This window comes from Nicotiana tomentosiformis, chromosome 8 (genome assembly GCF_000390325.3).
Source record: "Nicotiana tomentosiformis chromosome 8, ASM39032v3, whole genome shotgun sequence".
Lineage (NCBI taxonomy): Eukaryota > Viridiplantae > Streptophyta > Magnoliopsida > Solanales > Solanaceae > Nicotiana > Nicotiana tomentosiformis.
In genome coordinates this window covers 127,591,135-127,615,358 of record NC_090819.1, presented here as the reverse complement: position 1 = coordinate 127,615,358, position 24,224 = coordinate 127,591,135, and the positions used below count along the sequence as shown (strand labels likewise).

The following is a 24,224-nucleotide window of genomic DNA, read 5'->3' as shown; positions in this document are numbered from 1 at the left end:
AATCAACTGTGTTCAAGGCAGTTGACAAATTCAACCACATCACCAACATCAGATGACCACCAACATTCACATATCTGTATGCACTTATTGATCAAGACCCTAATTTTTTTTATCATCTTTGGGGACAGCACCAACTTTTTGGGAAGAACTTTTTTTTAATACCCGAGGACCAGTGGTCACGGTCCGAAACTCTTTGGATAATGTACCCGCCCCAAAAAAATTTGGAGGCACAAAAAAAAAGAGATTCTATCTAGACAGATGTTCCACTGGCAGTGGCAGTGGCACTGTGCCCTAGAATGGTTATAATTCGAGTAGAAGCAACATAAATACAAACACTTAATGGATTCCAAGAATCACGCTACCTAACTGGTTAACCACTTTTTGCAAGTAGGCATCCAACGTGTGAAATATTATGGAAAGCAAAGCCTGCAAGTGCGTGATATCCACTGGAAGCCTCAGCTCAAAAAATTGATCAATAGTCTGCAAATCAACTCGAAGATGAAATCCAGAGAAAATAGCAAGACAAAATAAGCAAATAAACAGTATAGCAACCAACAAAGCAGGATATACCTTAAATAACTTCAAAGATAAGAGTAGAGCAGCAAAAACATGATAAAGCATAATAAAAAATATACGAACCCTGCATACACACAGACCTAGCAATCTCTTGAAGATAGAGATGAATGAAGGTTACAGACTAGCATGTGTGCATGTGCTAAAATGCGGAGTAACTAAACTACATAAAAAACAACTTATCTAACACAAAAGTCAATATGAATGGGTTAATTTATCCAATGTTTCGTTTTTTACTATTAAGTTCATTATTGGCTTAACAAAATTAAAAAAAAAAACTTGATAATTGAAGACTCTTTATCCCAACCAGCAGAAAGAATATAATATACTATATGTGCATGCATTATTCTTCTTGGTGCCTACACCATGATATATCTTTTCTGAAAAATCTTTTACTGCCTAGTCAAAATTGCAGTTTCTATGCATCAAGTGGCGTAATGCAATATGTCTTTCATGATATTCCCTCCACCAATCTTCAGTGACACTGGAAGGCAAAGTCAGAATTTATCAAAAGAAAAGAATAACATCAATAATTAAGGGGCATACCTCCTCTATAATTCTAAATACTTCTACAGCTGAAGCTGCTTGTTTCTGCTGATGTGATAGGGGTTCCCAGTCCTATGATTAAGACAAGACAATTTTAAAGTCTAAACTACATAAAAGATTTGCTAGCAAGAAACAAATTGCCAAAAACGACAACAACGTAACTGCTATTTTCAACCAGAAGATAGCAGCAAGATATTTGCTTAAGTGGAAATATATGAGCACAATGACTAAACGGAAGTTTGGATGAAAGAAAACATCTGTGTGTTGTGAGAAGGCACGGGAGAAAATATGTTATTGATATATTGAATGAATGAATAATACTACACAAGAGCCTTATTTATAGCTATACTATACAAGGACATACTACTCCTCTACCAATGTGGGACACTATGTACATGCTGTAACTTAACACTCCCCCTCAAGCCGGTGCATACAAATCATATGTACCGAGCTTGTTACATATATAACTAATACGAGGACCAGTGAGAGACTTGGTAAAAATATCTGCAAGTTGATCATTTGACCTCACAAACTTTGTAGCAATCTCTCCTGAAAGTATCTTTTCTCTGACGAAGTGACAATCAATCTCAATGTGTTTAGTTCTCTCATGAAACACCGGATTTGATGCAATATGAAGGGCAGCTTGATTATCGCACACAAGTTCCATCCGACTGATTTCACCAAATTTCAACTCCTTGAGCAATTGTTTGGTCCAAACTAGTTCACATGTTGCCATAGCCATTGCTCGATATTCTGCTTCTGCACTAGACCGAGCAACTACATTCTGTTTCTTGCTCTTCCAGGACACCAAATTTCCTCCTACTAAAACACAATATCCAGACGTAGAACGTCTATCAGAAGGTGATCCTGCCCAATCAGCATCTGAGTATCCAATGATCTGCTCATGACCTCGATCCTCAAAGAGTAACCCTTTGCCTGGAGCCGATTTTATATATCGAATAATGCGGACAACTGCATCCCAATGACTATCACAGGGAGAACTCATAAACTGACTTACAACACTCACAGGATAGGAAATGTCGGGTCTAGTTACTGTGAGATAATTTAATTTTCCAACCAGCCGCCTATAGCTTGCAGGATCGCTAAGCGGCTCCCCCTGTCCTGGCATAAGTTTAGAATTCGGATCCATCGGAGTGTCAACAGGTCTGCAACCTATCATCCCCGTCTCCTCAAGAATATCTAAAGCATATTTTCTTTGAGAAATAACAATACCTGAGCTAGACTGGGCAACCTCAATACCCAGAAAGTACTTCAATCTGCCTAGATCCTTAGTTTGGAAGTGCTGGAAGAGATGCTGCTTCAGATTGGTAATACCATCCTGATCATTGCCAGTAATAACAATATCATCAACATAGACTACCAGATAAATACAGAGACTTGAAGCAGAGTGCCGATAAAACACAGAGTGATCAGCTTCACTACGAATCATGCCAAACTCCTGGATAACCGCGCTGAACTTACCAAACCAGGCTCGAGGAGACTGCTTTAGACCATAAAGTGACCGACGCAAGCGACATACAAGGCCACGAGACTCCCCCTGAGCAACAAAACCAGGTGGTTGCTCCATATAAACCTCATCCTCAAGATCACCGTGAAGAAAGGCATTTTTAATGTCCAGCTGATAGAGGGGCCAATGACGAACCGCAGCCATGGATAGAAAAAGGCGGACTGAAGCCACTTTAGCCACGGGAGAGAAGGTATCACTGTAATCGAGCCCAAATATCTGAGTATATCCTTTGGCAACAAGACGGGCCTTAAGTCGATCAATCTGTCCATCGGGACCAACTTTGACTGCATAAACCCAACGACAACCAACAGTAGATTTACCTGAGGGAAGAGGAACAAGCTCCCAAGTACCACTTGTATGTAAAGTAAACATCTCGTCACTCATAGCCTGTCGCCATCCTGGACGAGACAACGCTTCACCTGTAGACTTAGGGATGGAAACCGAGGACAAAGAAGATATAAAAGCATAATGGGGAGATGACAGACGATGATAGCTCAAACCGACATAATGAGGATTAGGGTTAAGTGTGGTCCGTATACCTTTCCGAAGTGCAATCGGTGTACTAGGAGCAGGGTCCGCAGCAGGAGCAGGGTCAGGTGCAGGACGAGAACCAGTTGGGCCTGATGGAGGACGCAAACGACGATGATAAGTCAAGAGTGGTGTTCCTGTGGCCGGGGAACTAGGGGGAACAACACTAGACTCCTCTGTGGTCGAAGGTGGAGGAGAAGCTATAGTGAACTCCTCAAAGGTCGGTATAGGTAAGACCTCAGATATATCATGGTGGTCAGCAGAGGTAAAGAAAGGTTTAGACTCAAAAAATGTGACGTCAGTTAACATAAGGTACCTACGAAGATCTGGAGAATAACAACGATATCCCTTCTGAACACGAGAATAACCAAGTAAGACACACTTGAGAGCACGAGGAGCTAACTTATCTTTCCCAGGGGCTAAGTTATGAACAAAACACGTGCTCCCAAAAACACGGGGTGGAAGAGAGTATAAGGGTGACTGGGGAAACAATACTGAATGCGGAATCTGATCCTTGATGGGAGATGAAGGCATCCGATTAATCAAATAACAAGCTGTGAGAACTGCATCGCCCCAAAAACGCAACGGAACACGAGATTCAATTAGAAGTGTGCGAGCAGTCTCAATAAGGTGCCTATTCTTTCTCTCAGCAATCCCATTTTGTTGAGGGGTATAAGGACAAGATGTCTGATGAATAATTCCCTGAGAAGTCATAAACTGCTGAAATTGAGAAGATAAATATTCTAAGGCATTATCACTGCGAAAAATGCGAATAGAAACACCAAATTGGTTTTTGATTTCAGCACAGAAACTCTGGAATATAGAAAATAACTCAGAACGATCTTTCATTAAGAAAAGCCAAGTACATCTTGAATAATCATCAATGAAACTGACAAAGTAACGAAATCCCAAGGATGAACTGACTCTACTAGGACCCCATATATCAGAATGAACTAAGGAGAAGACAGACTCTGCATGACTCTCAACACTACGCGAAAAGGAGGCTCGGGTATGTTTCCCAAGTTGACACGACTCACAATCTAATGTAGACAAACTAGATAAACTAGGCACCATCTTCTGAAGTTTGGATAAACTCGGATGTCCTAAACGTCTGTGGATTAGATCTGGAGGATCTGTAACAAGACATGTTGTGGAAGGACTGAGTGAGTTAAGGTAGTAAAGGCCTTCTGATTCACGTCCTGTACCAATTGTCTGTCCCGTACTGCGGTCCTGCATAATAAAAGAATCGTCAATAAAATATATACCACAACGGAGGGCACGAGTCAAACGACTAACAGATGCAAGACTAAAAGGACAGCCAGGGACATAAAGAACGGAATCTAGGGTGATAGAAGACAAGGGATTAGCTTGTCCAACTCCTTTTGCCTTAGTTTGACATCCATTGGCTAAAGTAACAGTGGGAAGAGACTGTGAATATACAATATTTGACAAAAGTGATATATTACCAGAGATGTGATCAGAAGCGCCGGAGTCCATGACCCATGGGCCAAGAGTGCTAGACTGGGAAACACAAGCAAAAGAATTACCAGAAACAGAAGTATCAGTCTGAGCAACTGAGGCTACTTGTGGAGATGTCTGCTTACTTGCTCGATACTGAAGGAGCTCATTATATTCTTCTTTAGATAAAGAAAATCCTTGGTTACCTGGAGTCTCGGTCTGAGCAATGTAAGCATTTTTGGGTGGACGACCATGTAAGGAATAACACATTTCACGAGTGTGTCCGAGTTTGTGACAATAAGAACACTTGGGTCTAGATCTTCCAAAACGACCTCCTCCTCGTCTATGCTCCATAGTTTGAGATGCCCGAACATCCATTGTCTGGGATGCAAGAACAGAGGAATCAAGTATCTGTGATGAGATCACTGGTGGACTTGGTGCTGCAGCAAGGCGGAGTAATCGAGAGAATAATTCATCAACTGTCGGGACAGACGGACTAGCCAAAATCTGATCGCGTACTGAATCAAGATCATTAGGAAGTCCAGCGAGGGTAAGAACGAGAAACATCTTTTGTCGCTGCTCTTGTTGTTTTTCCACACTAGCCGAAACTGGCATCAACTTCTCAAATTCCTCCATGACTGCCTGTACTTGACCCAAGTAAGTAGACATATCCAATTCCTGCTTCTTTAAGTTTGTCATCCGTGAAATCACATCATAGAAGCGAGATATGTCATTAGTGTATAAGGTGCGTGCCTTTGCCCAAACCAAATAACATGTCTGGAATGGACGAAACAAGGGCATCAACTTGGAATCAATAGATCGCCACAAGATGCTACATAACTGAGCATCGATTTTTGCCCAAAGTGCTATTGCCTTTTCATCTCCATCGCTAGACTGTTTGATTAGATGATCTTGAACACCTTGACCTCTACACCATAACTCGACAGATGAAGCCCAAGCTAAGTAGTTTGAACCTCCCATTAAAGGTTCTGAGGTAATAATAGCACTAGAGTTTCCAGAACTCATGTTTCTAGACCCAAAAGCATCAAATCCCAAAGACATTGTTGCAAATTATTACCAAATAGGAGAAAGAATCAACTGTAATCTACTGAAACAGTGTACGAAAACACAGAAACAGAATACTGAAAACTGTAGCTGCCGGAATAGTACTGTAGCTGCCGGAAAAAACTCAAAGTTGTCGGAATGAAATGAAAACAGTAAGGGTAGGATCGGAATTACCAGGCGACCCAACTGTTCTGAAGGAAGATTTTCAAAAAATGGCCGGAAGTGGTCGTACGCACCGGCGCGTGAGCTTCTGGTGGCATGAGTTTTTGGTGGCGCGTGGAGGCGCGTGAGGCTGCTTCTGCCGGAGTTGTTCACTGGGGTTTGGTCGCCAGACAGTGACGACTCTTGTGGTAGTGTTGGATTTTGCACAACACTGACTGAGATAAAGCAGACGCAAACAGCCTTGAAAAAGTCGCCGGAAAAAGACTTCCGGTGACTAATTTCTCTTCCCGGAATCGCTGGAATTTATGCACAGCGATAAATCTCTCACAATTGCTCTTATACCATGTGAGAAGGCACGGGAGAAAATATGTTATTGATATATTGAATGAATGAATAATACTACACAAGAGCCTTATTTATAGCTATACTATACAAGGACATACTACTCCTCTACCAATGTGGGACACTATGTACATGCTGTAACTTAACATGTGTAGTTTAATCCAATGTTGCTCAGACTCTTCCAAAATGCCGCCGGGTGCGTAAATACATATTTGCTTATGGGATGAATTTTGTGCCAAATTGCTAAATAGGACCTAAGATTAAAAAAAAAACTATGTATAACTAGCAACTAGATTATTCTGACCAAAGGCACTCAGCTAAGGAAGCAAACACCATTATCATGTCTTTATATGCTTTTAGCATTCAGAACCAGACTAACGTTTACTATGTTACAACCAACTTAGAATCTTTTAAAAGGCTAACCTCGAGATCAGCAGCACGCCCAGTCCATTCAAGTATCCTCGCATGTTGAGCAATCACCCAATCAAGAATAATTGGCCTTGCGATTTCTCCAATCTGCAATCCAAGAAAACAAAAGCAACAGAAAACCTCTTATTATAGTTTCAGAAGAGTAAAATATAAAAGTGAAATCCCACCATTAAAACAAAGGTGGAGATTTATAATTGCTTATCGATAGAATCTGTGCTCTTAAACATGTCACTGTTTGCAAAACATTAGTTAGTCTCTTCTCATCATTTAACCATTTCATGTAGGATAGCAGAAAAGTCAAGCTCTGTTGTAACCCATCACAAGATAAGCTGAAAATTAACCATCACAGTAAAAAGCAAAGAGAAGTGTCAAGTTCTGCTAGGGAAGAAACTTTTTCAATTTAAGCACAAATTCCCCATAAAAGGAGCTTTAATGAAGCAAGGCACAAATGAACAAAAATTAAAAAGATTACTATGTAACGCAGAATAACTACAAACACATGCAACAATTATATAGTCTAGGAATTGAAACACTGCAGTAAAGTGAAACATTAAGTAAAACCAGCATTAATCAAGTTCAAAACCCATTTTAATATTTTTTACTTTAGATACGAAGGTATAATTTAACATTGTTAACTTACATCTAGCGACCAGCCATTAAGATATTCATCCGCAACAGTTCCTTTGAAATTAATATATCACTTTGCCAAAATTATTTTCTAGTGACAGACCACATAGACACCGAGGCACGAGTCTTAGTGGCCAAGTGTCTGGCCTCTTAAGCAAGGGAAAGTGCATAGCCTGCATGCCTAGCTTCTGGGCATGCCGCCTTTAACAACACCATATATTACTTCTTTATGAAGGCAACACCATATATTACTTTCCACTAACATTCTTATGGACTGAAAAATGTTCACCTGCATGTGATCGGAAAAACTCAAGCACGTAGTGGAAGTAAAATTCAGCATATTTCATTTCATTTTTATGGAAAAATTCAAGAAAGAGTAGAAACAACTAAATAACATGTGGCTTCCAGGACAGCTTCAGAAGAGGAATAAGCTCATTAGGCTCATTACACAGTTCCAGCAACACGTAATGGCTTTCCTAGTGCAAATTTACCTTACGCTCAAAGTCTAACATCAATGGGGAATGCACGCCATTTTCTACTCGTTCTGATGAATGGAGCTCAAGGAGATAATTCTCCAATAGAATAGCTGCAGCAAGCACCTGTTTCACATCTTCGGAAAGGCAAGATATATTCTTGAGAAATGGCTCCTACACAGCAGGATAGGAAATTTTGACTCAAAAGAACAACAAAAAAAAGTGCTGGAGATTATTATTTATCACTGAAATCTGACCAGTCTTTCACCATAAAATCTGTGCAATTTCAAAGCTGAGACTACTCCAGCTTCAGCACACCAATGCCTGAGGACCGGATGGTACACAGTTAACTGTTTCTCAGCAATTGATTTCAATTCACTTGCAAGCAAAGCTAAAGGATGTTTCTTATCTACTTTAGATCCAGCATTTATTGCACCAGTAACCTGAGATCAACCTAATATGTCAACTTTTTTCACAAAAAAATCAGGTATTCCTCTACTGTATTTGCAAAGCCATTAGATACCATACCCTGTTGCAAGCAGCTTCTGCAGACCTCTCAGCATACATTCTGACTTTGCTAGCAATGATCTCATCTGAAGCATCGAGCATCAGCTGCAACAGTGTGAAGAAAAACATTTTTACGATTCTAAGGAAACATTAAGGGGTCATTTGGTTTAGAGACAAGTTATGCAGGGATTAGCAATGCGGGGATTAGTCATGCAGCGATTAATAATGTAAGGATTCGCAATGCATGAGTAATGCAAGGATTGTATAATGTAGGGATTATTTCTTGTTAACAGTTTAGTTTGATTTATTACATATATTAGTGTATGATGCATCATTTAAAATATTTATTTACTTTTTATAACCAATTAAAATATTACTTACTAGTATGAGGGTTAGTTTAGTCATTTTGGAATTTTTAATCCATGTATTTCCAAATTCAGCCGTGGAAACAGCCTCTTGCAGAAATGCAGGGTAAGGCAGCGTACCATAGACACTTGTGGTCCGGCCCTTCCCGGGACTCCGCACAAACGGGAGCTTACTCTACCTCTCCAGGTAGAGGTAAGGTTTGCGTACACAGTACCCTCCCCAGACCCCACTTGTGGGATTATACTGGGTATGTTGTTGTTGTTGTTGTTGTTGTTGTTGTTGTATTTCCAAATTCTATCCCGCATAAAATAATACATAGATTCCCACATAATTATGCAGGTATTACTTTGAGGAAAACAAAAAGGAGCAACCAAATGTTGTACTATTAATTAATGCTGACTTTTCTGTGAAGATAAATCTCCTCAAATCCCAACCAAAACTTGTTTAAGATTATGCTAATTTTTATGTGGGTATTAGCTCTTCTAAAACCCAAACCAAACAGCCCCTAAGAATTAAGTCCAACTTATTCTTGTGAATCAAAAGGAGCACAAAGAAAATAAAAGCTAAATGAATTATTTGACAATAACTAGAATTCCCCAACCCAAACTTCTAATCTAAGATAAGATGGCAAGCCCAAGGACTATAAGAGAGTCCTTTCTGTCCCTGCTTAAAAGATTATTACACAAAAGGGAATCTCCCACGTAGAGTTGATCACTGAAATACTGAATTATAGTTCTTAGGGATGGCATTGATATGCTTGAACGGGAGGGTCAAGGATGTCAGTGAAAGCAGAGAGTTCTGCAACACAGCAATAAATGGCAGTGATGAAGGATACAGATGAAGAAAATGGCATTCTTTTGTCTATGGGACCAATGAGACATCTTTTTAATGTTCTTAAGTATAATTCTTTGTGAATTTTCAATGGTGGTAGCTGGTGATCAAACTTTTAAGTTTTTATCGAAAAGAAAGGTAGGTGATTCTGTCCTTTTACTGTAAAATCATAGTGATCCCACTCAATGACTCTTAGTTAAAATTGTAAATGCTTTCCCATCCTATTTGGAGACATACGGGTGTTATAAGTCAAGCCATAGTAATTTTTAGCTTAATAATCAGCCTAATAGTATTGCTGGAAGGTTATAAAATCTGGGTGTACTCTTTCGACTCCATAGAGTGAAGCACTATCTTGAGTTAATTTGATGGTTTCAAGCGGCAATGGAGGTTTAATGATAGAAAGGAAGAACTCTGGAAAAAGTTGTGACTGTAAAATATGGGATGGTATCTCCCTGGGGTACCAAACTGGTGAAAGCTCCCTATGGAGTAGCCATATGAAGGCGAATTAGGAATTGCTAGGATGAGTTTGACTTACATACCAGCCTAAGAGTTGGGAATGGAAAAAAGATTAGACTTTGGCTGGATAAATAGCTGGAAAATACCGCCTTAAGGAGCAATTTTCCTAAGATTTTTATAATCTGGTCATTAACAACACTTGTACTATAGCAAGCTGCTTCTCAGAAGGAGGATGGAATCTTCATTTTAAAAGAAATTTCAATGATTGGGCGATTGGAAATGTGAGCTGCTTGCCACAAAAACTGAGCAGTGTTTTTTATTTAAGATAAGGAGGACAGCATATTCTGGGAAGGTAGCAAGGATAAAAGATTTTCAGTCAAGTCTTGCTACAAATTACTCTTAAAACAAAATGATCCAGTAGAAGAATATGGCCTTGGAAGTCGATACGGAAAACAAGAGCCATACTAAAGTAGCTTGTTTTGGATGGATTGCAATTTTAGATTCTTGTCTAACTGAAATGTCTAATTACATAAAGGAGAAGATAAAAAGGATGCCAAGTCAAGTCTTTTTTGGGTTGTATACTTGGATAACTACAAGTGGTGGATACATAGCTTGCTTCATGCTTTTCTAAATTTTAACTTTCCTTTTGTGCTGTGGTTACAGCTTGACGCATTCTCACAGATAATGCAGTATGCACAATTGCCCATTGGGCAGCTTCCTTACAGAAAATCTAAAGGATGAAAATAGGCAGAAAGAGAGACCAACAGGCAAAGAGGTTTCCCAAAAAGGGCAAGAGGCCATCAACATTTAGTTGCCCAGTAAAATATTGTCCATGGTTATCTTATTCCTGCTAACAGAAAAGGCACTTAATAGAAATAAATTTTCCCCAAATACCTCCATATTTCCAGACGCATCGAACTTCTGATTTCCTGCCACCAATGCCATGGATAACACCCCCTTGAAAAGACAAGGCTTCTGAAAAATGGAGGAAATTCTCATCAGACACAGAATTTTGCATGTTAGACCACCATTAACAAGCCATACAACACATTAGAGAAAGAATATAAGAAGAATATGCAAGCATAGAAAAGAACCTGACGAAAATGCCAATGATAATCCAGTAACTTGTTGTCACACCATAAACTAATTGACCAAAGGATAGATTGCACCAAATTTAGCCTAATCTCAGACCCATTTTGGTGAGTACAACAAACTAGGCTCTCCAAATACTTTGTTTCCTTCTTTCCAGCATCTTCAGGTGACAGAATATTCCGCACTTTACGAACTGCATAGTCCAAAAGCATTGCCTCCTCTGTCCCAACAAACTTCAATCAGGAAGAAACTGCATCAGAAATCTTATCAAAGTCTACAAATAATTACAATGAATTTACAATGATTAATCTTGCACTCCATAAATGCTAAATGCATCAAATTATCCACAAAAGCACAGAGAGTGAAGCTCCTCGTTAACAAACTGCAAGCATAAGGGGCAACACTAGAATTAGACATGCAAAATAAGAAGGCTAATATTCAGATTCTTCCAAAAGCTAAAATTAAGAAAGTGCAAAAAAATTAGCAAGAACACAATCTTCAGTGAAGAAGTATGCATGCTATAGCCAAAGTAGGCTCCCTCTTATTGACTTGGTTGATATACATGCTCAGCTCCAGCAATTTTTTTCTTTTTTGGCTAGGTGACTTATCCAAAAAAAAAAGTTTTTCTCAGCTAGGTGTTCTCTCTCACTACTGTGGACTAATTTAAGTTTTAATGCTCTGACCAGTTCATCAAAGTCAAAGTAGAGGCTTGATAGAAGAGTTTCTCTCAGCCCTATATTCTTTTCTCTGCCCAGATTTTTCCAAATCCAGTGATTCAAGACTTGAATGGAAAGGCTAAAAACAAAGCTTTACAACTCTTCTATATCTAAATAGAGAATATCCTAAGATATCTTATAAAATATTCTAATATTTTTGCTCATGCTCAATGAATTCTAGAATGTCTGTATCTGGACACACATCCTCTCAATACACAACACGTCCCCTTAACCTCAGAGCGTGCAAACCAACTTGAGTTTTCTTATTAAAAACAAAAAAAGCTTCTGGCAGAATTTTGTTTGGAAAAATTCATGGCGGAGAAAGTGTTTCTTGTACTACAGCCAGAAAGAATCTACTCTCAATCACCAAAAACAGATTTGGTGTTGCAAATCTCCAGGACACACTACTGTAGCTTAAAGTGGCAGAACAATGACAAGAAATTCAAAATTTAGAGGAAGGCGATGATCACTGTAGAGAGGAGCAGCATCGACCGCCATAGGGAGGAGTGATGACAAAACAACCACCGGAGAAATAAGCAACATTCATAGTGAGGAGAGAAAGGTTCAAATACCCGAGAGGAGGAGCAATGATCATTAAAGAGAGGAGTAAGCAGCATAACTCCGCACATCTAGGCATAAGCTGCTTAATTTTATACCTAAAATGGTAAAGGCTAAGATACCATGTGAAATAAAAGAGAAAATTTCTTATTTACTCGGTTGATTAGCAATTTACATGAGAGACTCCTCAGATAAGAGTCATAGGCTATGGTAGGAAATCATTCTCTATGCTAATAAATGAATAGATATTCTTTAGTTAGATGAATCTAGAATGTGTGTACCTAGACACACATTCTCTTAATATTCAACAATGCCAACTTGTTGATTTGTCATCCGGTAAAAAGTTTTGTTTTTAAATAAAAAAGATATTTTATAAAATCAGGCAGAGGACAGTGCAATCAAGCCAGTATAAGTACGCCAATCGGAAAAATCTCACGAAATTTCTTTGGCATATCATGATAGGTTATGTGTTGAAGCCTCCAACTTCTTTTAGGCATCAATTAGATGTATAGCTTAACAACCACTTACAAATGCAGGTCAGAATGGTGGATGGCAGGTTATAACTTGAAAAAAAAACAGGAAAGGAATTAAAAGAGCCACTATCATGATAAGGATCATTAACTTTTAATCAAAACCCGGTCAGATTGTTAAAGAACAATCATGCGGGAGGTGGGGAGATTAACACACAGGTAGCCAGCTTACTTGACATTCAGTATAGCATATAAATCTCTCCAGCCTTCTGAAATAAACTTTTTTAACATAACAAACAGATGTTCAAGTGAGTGGTAACATGGGCGCCACTCAAAGTTTCATATTTTGTGCAAACAGAGGATGCAATTGAAGAATCTAGGGCTAAAATATGTCGTGTTTGAAGATCAGTATGTCTTGACACATGAGTTATCCAGCCAATAACGCAACTTCATTTCCTAGGTATGGCATATGCTCATGTATTCTGTACCTAAAAATGCATCAGTAACAAGGAGAGAGAGATGGAGGAGATGGCAGAAGACTGCTTCAATAACATAGCAAAGCTCAGTTACCTGCTGAAAAAGCACCCATCCATATAACACATCATGTAACTTCTGGGTAATGCCCAACAAAGGCCATGTTGATTTGATGAGCTTTAGGATTTCATCAGCTTCCTGATGACGAGAAGCATTAAGTAACTACACTCAGAAAAACCAACGTAAAATCAAAGACACAATTGAGACCTCTATAAGCCGGCCATCTTCCAGAATGTCAAATACACCAAGGAGTAGCTTCTGATACAGCCTTATGTTAAAGGGATAACCAGCACTCCAGTAATATGTCTCGCCTTGTATACCCAGATTCCCAGGCATAGATGACAACGTCAAAGCAACATTTCTAATGGAAAATAGCACATCTCTGCATTCAGAGGGAGACATCTTAATGTCCCATTCCTACAGCAGAATGAAGTATCTTCTCAATCTGGAACTGAAGAACAGATTTGATCAGCAATAGAAAAATGAACTGCAGGCAGACATACCTCAAAGTTCCTAATCTTTGCAAAAAGTGTTCCAACTGATTGCTCAGCAGATAAAAGTTCTTCAAGGATATTAGCCTACAAGAAAATCATCTAAAAGTTAGAATAACTAAGAACAGAGGGTTGTGATAATATTTACATTAATTGGAAGTCCAGAATAACTAAGAACAGAGGGTTGTGATAATATTTACATTAATTGGAAGTCCAGCTGGTTTATAAATAAAAATATCTCAATAATGAGATTTATGAATCCTAGATATACTCAAACTTCAGATTTTATGTTCCAGTATAAAAGATGCATCCCCAACCCACTGTTTTTTCAGCTTGATTATTTGATGTCACTCAGTAATTTCTTCTTTTATTTTTGAGTTTCGCACAAACAAAATGTGCTTGTTTGTTTCGGCAATATTCAACCATGAAACAGATTTCACCTCAGATTATTACAAAAAACCTTACAACAACAACCCAGTATAATCCCACTAGTGGGGTCTGAGGAGGGTAGTGTGTACGCAGACCTTACCCCTACCCTGGGGTAGAGAGGGTAGAGAGGCTGTTTCCAATAGACCCTCGGCATCCTTCCCTCCAAGAACTCCCACCTTGCTCTTGGGGTGACTCGAACTCACAACCTCTTGGTTGGAAGTGGAGTGATTCCAAAATTGCAAAGACCAGCCACGTCAAGAGATCAGCCACATACTAATATGTACCTTTAACCTTTGTACCCTCCTGAAGAAGAATCAAATTTGGTATAATCCATCACGCTAATATAATCATTTTCTCAGATCCTTGCTTTATTGATTTTCGAACATTATCAGATTAACCATTTAGTTACTCCTTTAGATTAACAACAGATTCAATTACGAATTACTGCCACAAACCAGAACTCTAATTCGTAGCATAATGTCACATGTCAATCTGACAACTACCACTATATGGACCCACCAAATCAAAACATTTCTAACAAAATGTGGATAAAAAGAAAAAATATAAAGACGACTTCCATGAAGATCAAGTTATGACAGACTCTGAATCTTTTAAGAAGAAACTTTTAAGTGGAAAAAACTCGTGATGAAACAAAAGGCATTAATTAGTATTACTTGTCTGTTCTTCCATTGGATATATGACTTCTCATTCTGAAATTCAGACTTCATTGTGCCATTCAAAAGCCCCAGTGCGATTTGAGCAACATCGATCTGTCCAAATGATTTCCCAGAAGCCAAGCGCACCAACTTTCGCCGAATAAGAGCATCCATTGCTTCTGAGATCTAGTGAAGAGTATATGTTAGTCATAAACAATTTAGTGGAGCAAGAAGTTAAAGGAGTGTCAACAAAAGCCCGAAAAAGAAAGAATAAAAAGGAGTATACTGTCAATCAATCGGATGAAACTTCACGCATAAAGCTATGTAGACACTCACAAATAGGTGTAGTGAGGTGACGAGCCTCATAGGACAGATTTGAGTGGAGGACGTTAACAGGAGAGATTCCAAAAAGAGTATAAGTCTATGTGCACAAATACTGGATAGGTTGAAGCTATCAACCATCAGATTTAGTTATATCCCAATTGCTGTTCTGAAGCTTAGTTTATATTTGAAGCTAAGATGTAATATAATAATCCATTCTAGGTTCTTTATCTTCATCAAAAAAAATAATCCATTCTAGGTCAATTTAAAAGTTCAAGATTTGAATCCTCATTCTCTCCTCAGCCATTGTTCTTTTCAAAGAAAACTTAACCATGCGGATACGGATATGCCTGTTGGATGAAAATTGTCATTCCTACTTTAGACTAATTATAGCCTTTTTAGTGTTTATGTATTTTCTAGGCTTGATTTCAATGGTGACCTCATGCTTTGATCTTGTTAACTAAAACTCTACCTAACGCATTAAGATCACCCTACCACCTTGCTACCTCAAACTCAATGCATACTACCAAATACATCTTTAGCCCCGAGATACACACAGTTAAACCACTCAGCTCTGGAAAGAAAAACTACTACTTGACTTCAGCTCTGGAAAAAAAAAACTACTTGACTTCGCATCTATAACTCTCTTATAAATGAAGCATGTCATCCCTCTAGCATGTCATATTTATACTCATACATTTATGGGGACTAGGAAAACTGGTCCCGAATAGTTAGGATTAAAAGCAATGCCACACGGTATTTGTGCAAACTGCAAAACTTCTCTATGAAATATGCATAATAGTGCAGCTTGTTTATAGTTCTTCATGTATGTGTGCAACACACAATAAGGAAGTGGGTAGAGAGCAAACATGTCTTGGTGGAAACTGAAACAAAGATCACGTATTTCCCAGACAAGACCAGCATCTTCCAAGCCATCCTTCAAAACAAATGTGAAAAGGCACGGGAGAAAATATGTTATTGATATTGGATGATAAATACAATACAAGAGGTCCCTATTTATAGCTATACACTACAAGGAGATATTACTCCTCTTCCAATGTGGGACAAGACTACACTATACATATCTGTAAACTAACACTCCCCCTCAAGTCGGTGCATACACATCATATGTACCGAACTTGTTACACATGTAACTAATACGAGAACCAGTAAGAGACTTAGTGAAAATATCTGCTAGTTGATCATTCGACTTTACAAACTTAGTAACAATATCTCCTGAAAGTATTTTTTCTCTTACAAAGTAACAGTCGATCTCAATGTGTTTAGTCCTCTCATGGAACACCGGATTTGACGCAATATGAAGAGCAGTTTGGTTATCACACACCAGTTTCATCTTGCTGATTTCTCCGAAATTTAACTCCTTGAGCAACTGCTTGACCCAAACTAACTCACACGTTGCCATAGCCATGGCCCGATATTCGGTTTCGGTGCTAGATCGAGCAACTACATTTTGTTTCTTGCTCTTCCACGAGACCAAATTACCTCCTACTAGAACACAATATCCAGACGTAGAACGTTTATCAAAAGGTGATCCTGCCCAATCAGCATCTGTGTACCCAACAATATGCTCGTGGCCTCGATCCTCGATTAGTAATTCTTTGCCTGGAGCTGATTTTATATACCGAAGAATGCGAACAACTGCATCCCAGTGACTATCACAGGGAGAATCCATAAACTGACTTACAACACTCACCGAAAAGAAATGTCAGGTCTAGTCACTGTGAGGTAATTCAATTTGCCAACCAACCTCCTATATCTTGTAGGGTCTCTAAGAAGCTCCCCCTATCCAGGCAGAAGCTTAGCATTCGGATCCATAGGAGAGTCAATAGGTTTGCAACCCATCATTCCAGTCTCCTCGAGAATGTCTAAGGCATACTTCCGCTATGAAATAACAATACCTGAGCTAGACTGAGCGACCTCAATACCTAGAAAATACTTCAATCTGCCCAGATCCTTAGTCTGGAAGTGCTGAAAGAGATGCTGCTTCAGATTAGTAATACCATCCTGATCATTGCCAGTAATAACAATATCATCAACATAAACCACTAGATAAATACACAGATTAGGAGCAGAATGCCGATAAAACACAAAGTGATCAGCCTTACTACGAGTCATGCCGAACTCCTGAATAATTGTGTTGAACTTAACAAACCAAGCTCGAGGGGATTGTTTCAAACCATATAGTGACTGCGCAATCTGCACACACAACCATTAAACTCCCCCTGAACAACAAAACCAGGTGGTTGCTCCATATAAACTCTTTCCTCAAGATCACAGTGGAGAAAAGCATTCTTAATGTCTAACTGATAAAGAGGCCAATGACGTACAGCAGCCGTGGACAAAAGAGACGAACAGATGCTACTTTAGCCACGGGAGAGAAAGTATCACTATAATCAAGCCCAAAAATCTGAGTATATCCTTTTGCAACAAGACGAGCCTTAAGCCGATAAACCTGGCCATCCGGGCCTACTTTGACTGCATAAACCCAACGACAACCAACAGTAGACTTACCTGCAGGAAGAGGAACAAGCTCCCAAGTGCCAGTCGCATGTAAAGCAGACATCTCGTCAATCATAGCATGTCGCCATCCTGGATGAGATAGTGCCTCACATGTAGACTTAGGGATAAAAACAGTGAACAAAGAAGATATAAAAGCATAATGAGGTGACGACAGACGATGATAACTTAAATCGACATAGTGGAGATTAGGATTAAGTGTGGATCGTACACCTTTGCGGAGTGCAATTGGTTGACTGAGAGGAGACAAATCCGCAGTAGGTGCAGAATCTAATGCGGAGCGTGAATCGCCCGGGCTTGATGCTTGATACTTGATGCTGGATGTGGACGACGATGATAAGTCAAGAGTGGTGGAGCTGCAGAAGGTTGAACTGGATTATGTGGAGGAACTGGAGCTATAGGTGGTGGAGCTACAACTGGAGTTGTAGGTGGTGGAGCTGGAGCTATAGGTGATGGAGCTGGAGTGACTGAATCTCCAAAAGATGAAACTGGTAGTACCTCAGAAATATATAAGTGATAATCTGAACCTGTGAAGTATGCTTGGGTTTCAAAGAAGGTAACATCAGCGGACATAAGGTACCGCTGGAGGTCAGGAGAGTAGCATCGATGCCCCTTTTGTGTTCTCGAGAAACCCAGAAATACGCACTTAAGAGCACGAGGAGCTAACTTATCTGTTCTTGTAGTAAGGTTATGGACAAAACAAGTGCTTCCAAAGATACGGGGTGGAAGAGAGAACAAAAGTAAGTGGGGAAACATGACAAAGAATGGAACTTGGTTCTGGATAGTTGAAGATGGCATACGATTAATAAGATAACAAGATGTAAGAAATGCATCCCCCAAAAAAACGCAACGGAGCACGAGATTGTATGAGTAGGGTACGAGCAGTTTCAATAAGATGTCTATTCTTTCTTTCAGCTACCCCATTTTGTTGAGATGTGTACGGACAAGATGTTTGATGAATAATCCCATGAGATTTCATAAACTGCTGAAATGGGGAAGACAAATACTCTAGGGCATTATCACTACGAAATGTGCGAATAGAAACCCCAAATTGATTTTGAATTTCAGCGTGAAAGGTCTGGAAAATAGAAAACAGCTCAGGTCGATTTTTTATCAAAAATATTTAAGTGCACCTGGAATAATCATCAATGAAACTAACAAAGTAGCGGAATCCCAAGATGGAACTGACCCGACTAGGACCCCAAACATCTGAATGAACTAAAGTAAAAGGTGACTCTGCTCGATTATCAAGACGCCGAGGGAAATGGGAGCGAGTATGCTTACCGAGCTGACATGACTCACACTCTAGAGCTGACAAGTGAGATAAACCAGATATCATTTACTGAAGTTTTGACAAATTGGGATGTCCCAACCGTTTATGTAATAAATCTGGTGAATCAGTAACAGGACAAGTTGTAGAAGGAAGACAAGATGTGAGTCCATGTGATTTAGCAAGGATAAGGTAATAAAGTCCGTTTGATCCACGCCCGATACCAATGATACGCCCCGTACTGCGTTCCTATATAAAAACTTGGTCATCAAGAAATAAAATAACGCATTTAAGTGATTTGGCTAAGCGACTAACAGTTATGAGATTAAAAGGACTATGGGGAATATAAAGGACTGAATCTAAAGGTAAGGAAGGAAGTGGGCTTGCTTGACCTATTGCAGTTGCCATGGTTTGAGACCCATTGGCCATTGTGACTTTTGGAAGAGATTGAGAATACGAAATAGTAGTGAAAAGAGATTTGTTACCAGAAATATGATCTGATGCACCTGAATCGATGACCCAAGACTCAGATGATGAAGATTGGGAGAAACAAGTCACGCTATTACCTGTTTGAACAACCGAAGCTATCTCAGAATATGTCTGCTTACATGCTTTGTACCGAAAGAACTCAATATAATCTGCTAAAGAAACCATCCGACTATTCAAAGTATCGGTTCTCATGTCGCTACAATTTGTAGCAATAGGGTTAACTTGAAATAGTGAAAATAAGTAACTCCTGTGAGAAAACTGAAGAAATAGCTTGAAAAACACTGTTTACAGCAGGAAAACAGAACATTGTTCTGTGCCGGAAACAATGTTCACGCTGGAAACACCGTAGCTCGCCGGAAAATTCCAAAGTTGTCGGAATTTGTCGTAACCAGGATGGATAGACTCGGAATTCCCTTGCGAGCAAGCTGTCCTGAAGAAATGTTTTCAAAAAATGGCCGGAAAGGTCATTGTTCACGCCGGAAAATATAAAAGTGGTCGGAATTTGATTTGAATTAGATGGGTAGGCTCGGAATTTTGAAGAGAGCAGACTGTCCTGAAAAAGCTTCGCGAAAAAAATGGCCGGAAAGTGGCCAGAACCCTCGCCGGAAAAGTTGATGTTGCCGGCGCGTGGAGGAGCGTGGCGGCTTTTCTGCCGGATAAATTTTCAGGGGTTGGTCGTCGGAGGGTAATCTACCTCGTGGTGGTGTTGGTTTTAGCACAACACCGACAGAAAGTGACTTTCACTTAGACAAGCCTTAGGTCACCGGAATGACGCACAACGGTCTTTTCTCACTAATGCTCTGATACCATGTGTGAAGGCACGGGAAAAAATATGTTATTGATATTGGATGATAAATACAATACAAGAGGTCCCTATTTATAGCTATACACTACAAGGAGATATTACTCCTCTTCCAATGTGGGACAAGACTACACTATACATATATGTAAACTAACAACAAAAAATTACTTCTTCAAGAGCACCAAGGGGTGCCACCAATTTTCATGCAATACATCATTCATAACTAAGCATCCAATAATAGAATTTTTTTTTTTGGTGTATCGACAAAATTTCCCTTAAAAAGTCACCCACGAAAGCCTTTTTTACCTGGCTTCAAATTGCTAGGTAGATGTCAGCAATACTATATCAAAAATTTCAAGAAAAACAAAGACAATGACAACTTGCCTGCATTTGCGTCCTGAAAGTTTCGATGAGCACCGCATTTCTATCAAAAGCCAGTGACCCAGACATGGACCGTGAATGTCTTTTCTCCCTTTTATTCTTCAGCCCAGCCAGAAATCTAGGACTCTTCTCTTTCTTTTTACCCTCGGCCAAGCATATCTCAAGCCTAAAAGTTGAGTATAAGTTTTACGAGATTGAAAGAAATTGTAGTGCTAAGAAGTAACAGAAAATTATGGCCATCAGAATGAAAAATAGCTAGTGCTTTTTGACTAGTGCCTTCAAATAATTATAAATCGCTCAAATACAAACACATGATGAAAATCATAGTTAAGAACTTTTACCCAGAACACACCATGCAAGCAAGAAATACTTCATAGGCAGATTCACGCAGATCATCGTCCAGTAGTCCTTCAGGAAACCTAAACCTTTGTATCAGTTTACTCCAAAGATGAACATAAATATAGGATACAGACCAATGGTTCTTCCGCGTGCTACAGGAGTAACAGTTGAGTGCTTCATTCTTCTTTTTGTATCATGATAATAAGCATATACCTGTTTTCAGTGCAGGTATTCCTATTGATGGAAGATCAGCTTGCTTAATGGGAAATGACCCTGCAGTTCCTGTAGCTTTACTGTCTACCCCATGGTCATCACCGTAGAGAGAAAAATCTGTACGATCAGAATGGCATGGTCCATTGTTGTTAGAGTGATTCTTCATGATAGGAGGTGGTACACGCTGAGGGTGGGATCCCGCTGCTTCCGGATCTGTAACAAGAAAATACACATCGCCTGTGTGCAACTGCATATATAGAGAGTGTTACAAGAATAACATTTAGGCCATTTCAAAGGTAGAAACATAAAAAATGCAACGTGCTTTCCCAAACAGTTATTTAATCATTCTTTAATTCAATAAATTCGAGGACATGTAAAACATTTCACATCTAGAATTAACAAGGATACATTTTGCATTAATTTGCTCTTATTTCTTTGATATGTAAAGCATTAATTTGCTCATTTTAGCATGGCTATCTTCAAAGCTGAACGTGTTTCACCTATCAGAAGTCAAACAGCAGCTTATGGATCTGATCTCAAGAAATTTGCCTATAGTAACAGGTATACTAAATGGAAGAAAAAACAAAGGAAAATAAAAAAGTTGAGGAATCATAAATAGTTGTACTGGCCGTATATAATCAAAATCTTATTCTTTATGCTCATAATTCAGAATCTGATAGCAGGAGGTAGTTCCAACTCCAATATTAATGCAGGGATAAACTTCTTTACCTTCTAATGGGTCTTTTGGCACCCCAAAATTAATAGCTTTGAAATAATAGAAAGCAACAGTTATTCATTGCAAATACTTTGATTTACTTCCCTCTACATGACATAACTTATTCCATGAACATAGTAGATTAGAACTTCATCACCCCACTGTAGTGGTGGTCAATTGAAGACCAAAAAAAATCATAAATCCTTACCGTTTTTGGATGTCGATGTTCATCGTGATACTTCTTAGCTGCTAAAGATACATCCAGCACCCCACCTAATCATTCAGAACAATGACAGTGAAACAAGAAGCTTCGGCCTTTGAATGTAAACAAACAACAGAAAACATGCAGCAAATTCATTCTATATAAAGAACAAAAAAAAACATCAAAACAAAAAAATTACAATTTAAATTGATACTCCACCCCTCTGCCCCAACCTTTTTGGTACTACTACCATTTGCCGAGTCAAACAGTTATGTTATTACCACTTTAATTCAAAAACTTATAGAATATTTTAACTATAGAAAAAAACTGTGATTTTGACACTGTTATTATTTGACATGTCAAACACTTATCATTATTACCAATTTATATTCAAAAATTTAAAATATTCTTAACTCTAACAAAAAGTTCTGGTTTTTAGTACCTTTCATACAGTTCTTCAATATGCAAAGTTCAATTAAGAAATGACTATTGAATTAATACAAAAATACCATTTTAAGCATTACTTTCGAGCAGAAAAGGTAATACTCCCGTCGTCCCTTCGTCCAGATTATAGCATGGAGTTTATTTAAGAACGAAGACTTTTGAGACTTCTGTTCTAAATACAAAACGTATGACATACTAAACAGGAAATGACATCACAGAAATTGCGAAGGAGGGTGGGGGTGTAATATATTGATGTCTATTGTTAAAAGACTTTCCAAAATGGACAAACAAAAGAAAAAGGCTTACCAAATTGTACACATTCAAGGACATAATCAGCACTGATAACATCGAGATTGATGTTAGAGAGGGAGAAAGTAGGACCCGAAGGAGTTCGAATTTCTCTAATTAATCCACATGATAACAGAAACTCTAGAAGCTTCCGACGATCGTCACGATACCGTTGTAGAAGAGAATTATTTGTCTCCATCACCGGGAAAGAAGCGGTGAATTAGAAGACAAAAGCCTTTGAAAATCGGCGAGCATTCAAAGGTAATCGCTTCCGGCTCCGACAGGTGAAAAGAGCCGCCGCGTACGGCGTTTGCCGGCGAGAAGGTTGAAAAAAGGTGGTGAGGAGCCGAAACAGACGAAAGATATGGCACTAAGCTGGAAAAATAGTCGCCTGCTTTTTTTCCGTTTTTGTTGATATCAGTTTGTCTCTTTTTCCTTTTTGCTTTTTCTCTTTTTCTTTATCGCTTTTTTTTCCTGTTTCTTTTTCCTATTATTATTTCATTTTCCTGTTTTAATTTACCAGGTCAAAGTTTGTTATTTTAAAGGGAGAGAGAACTACTAGGTCAAAGGAGGAAATGATGTGGACCCCAAGTTCCACTTGCATAGTTATATTTTAGTACAAATTAATGACTTTTTCAAACAAATACTTATAGTATGGTTGGCCTATCTAGAAAAATTAGCTTATTTTGAGAATTTTTTTTTTTTTTAAGTGCTTTTCAAAAAAATATTTTTGAAGAAAATAAGTTTGTGTTTGGCTAATCATTTTGAAAAGTACTTTTGAATAATAATTTGTGTTTGGTCAAACTTTTCAAAAAGTGCTTTTATGTGTCAAATTACAAATAAGTATATGAAGAGATTTGTTTAATAGTTAATATTATATAAGTAGATAAATAATTATAAATTTTTATTATTAAAGATGATAGTTAAGTTTTTTATTTTATTTAAGTAAAATATAAAAATAAAATTGAAAAGTACTTGATTCTTTCAAGATAATTTAAATATATCAAAAATCATCCTATAAATATGAAAGTTTATCCCAAAAGTCATTTTATATTACTTAATAGTTTAAACTAAGTAAGGTTATTTTGGTATATATAATATTTTGCAAAGGTTATTTTTGGTAAGAAGAAAAGTCAAAACTGCTTCTGCTTCTGCTTATGGAAAGAGGCTACTTTTTTCTGCTTCTTCGAAACTGCTTCTGCTTCAGCTTCTAGCCAAAAGCACTTTTGTTCAAAAAAAAAACTTGGTCAAATACCTCAAATTAAGGAAAAAATACTTTTTTGAAGAAAAAAAAAAGCAATTTTGGCCTGCCGAGAAGCTTGGCCAAACAGGCTATTAATCAAATTTGTCCTCCTTACTCCGCCATCATATTGAAAAAGAAGCTC

At 38.5% G+C, this 24,224-nt stretch overlaps 1 protein-coding gene and 1 pseudogene across 4 annotated transcripts in view; both read right to left on the bottom strand.

The window, feature by feature from the left end:
• LOC104113044 (protein unc-13 homolog) overlaps positions 1 to 23,303 on the bottom strand; it is a 31,388-nt gene extending 8,085 nt beyond the window's left edge. Inside the window, exons 1-17 of one of the 4 annotated variants that reach the window (XR_011410621.1) lie at positions 22,858 to 23,303; positions 22,114 to 22,178; positions 21,191 to 21,437; positions 20,980 to 21,046; positions 20,642 to 20,804; positions 14,856 to 15,023; positions 13,765 to 13,839; positions 13,469 to 13,678; positions 13,298 to 13,399; positions 10,986 to 11,216; positions 10,786 to 10,866; positions 8,260 to 8,343; positions 7,989 to 8,174; positions 7,750 to 7,905; positions 6,626 to 6,718; positions 1,120 to 1,191; positions 363 to 480 (exon numbers count right to left, since the gene is read on the bottom strand). Coding sequence is in view for 3 of the 4 variants with exons in the window: in XM_033660490.2 (XP_033516381.1) it covers positions 363 to 480; positions 1,120 to 1,191; positions 6,626 to 6,718; positions 7,750 to 7,905; positions 7,989 to 8,174; positions 8,260 to 8,343; positions 10,786 to 10,866; positions 10,986 to 11,216; positions 13,298 to 13,399; positions 13,469 to 13,678; positions 13,765 to 13,839; positions 14,856 to 15,023; positions 20,642 to 20,804; positions 20,980 to 21,046; positions 21,191 to 21,437; positions 22,114 to 22,178; positions 22,858 to 23,038 (2,299 nt within the window). In the remaining variant the exon portion in view is untranslated. Of the gene's footprint in view, positions 1 to 362; positions 481 to 1,119; positions 1,192 to 6,625; positions 6,719 to 7,749; positions 7,906 to 7,988; positions 8,175 to 8,259; positions 8,344 to 10,785; positions 10,867 to 10,985; positions 11,217 to 13,297; positions 13,400 to 13,468; positions 13,679 to 13,764; positions 13,840 to 14,855; positions 15,024 to 20,641; positions 20,805 to 20,979; positions 21,058 to 21,190; positions 21,438 to 22,113; positions 22,179 to 22,857 lie in introns of those variants that run through there. The other 3 variants (XM_033660490.2, XM_009623126.4, XM_033660492.2) reach the window with 3 other exon arrangements.
• Positions 16,122 to 17,640, bottom strand: LOC138896964 (uncharacterized mitochondrial protein AtMg00810-like; annotated as a pseudogene).
• Positions 23,304 to 24,224: the final 921 nt, after the last annotated feature.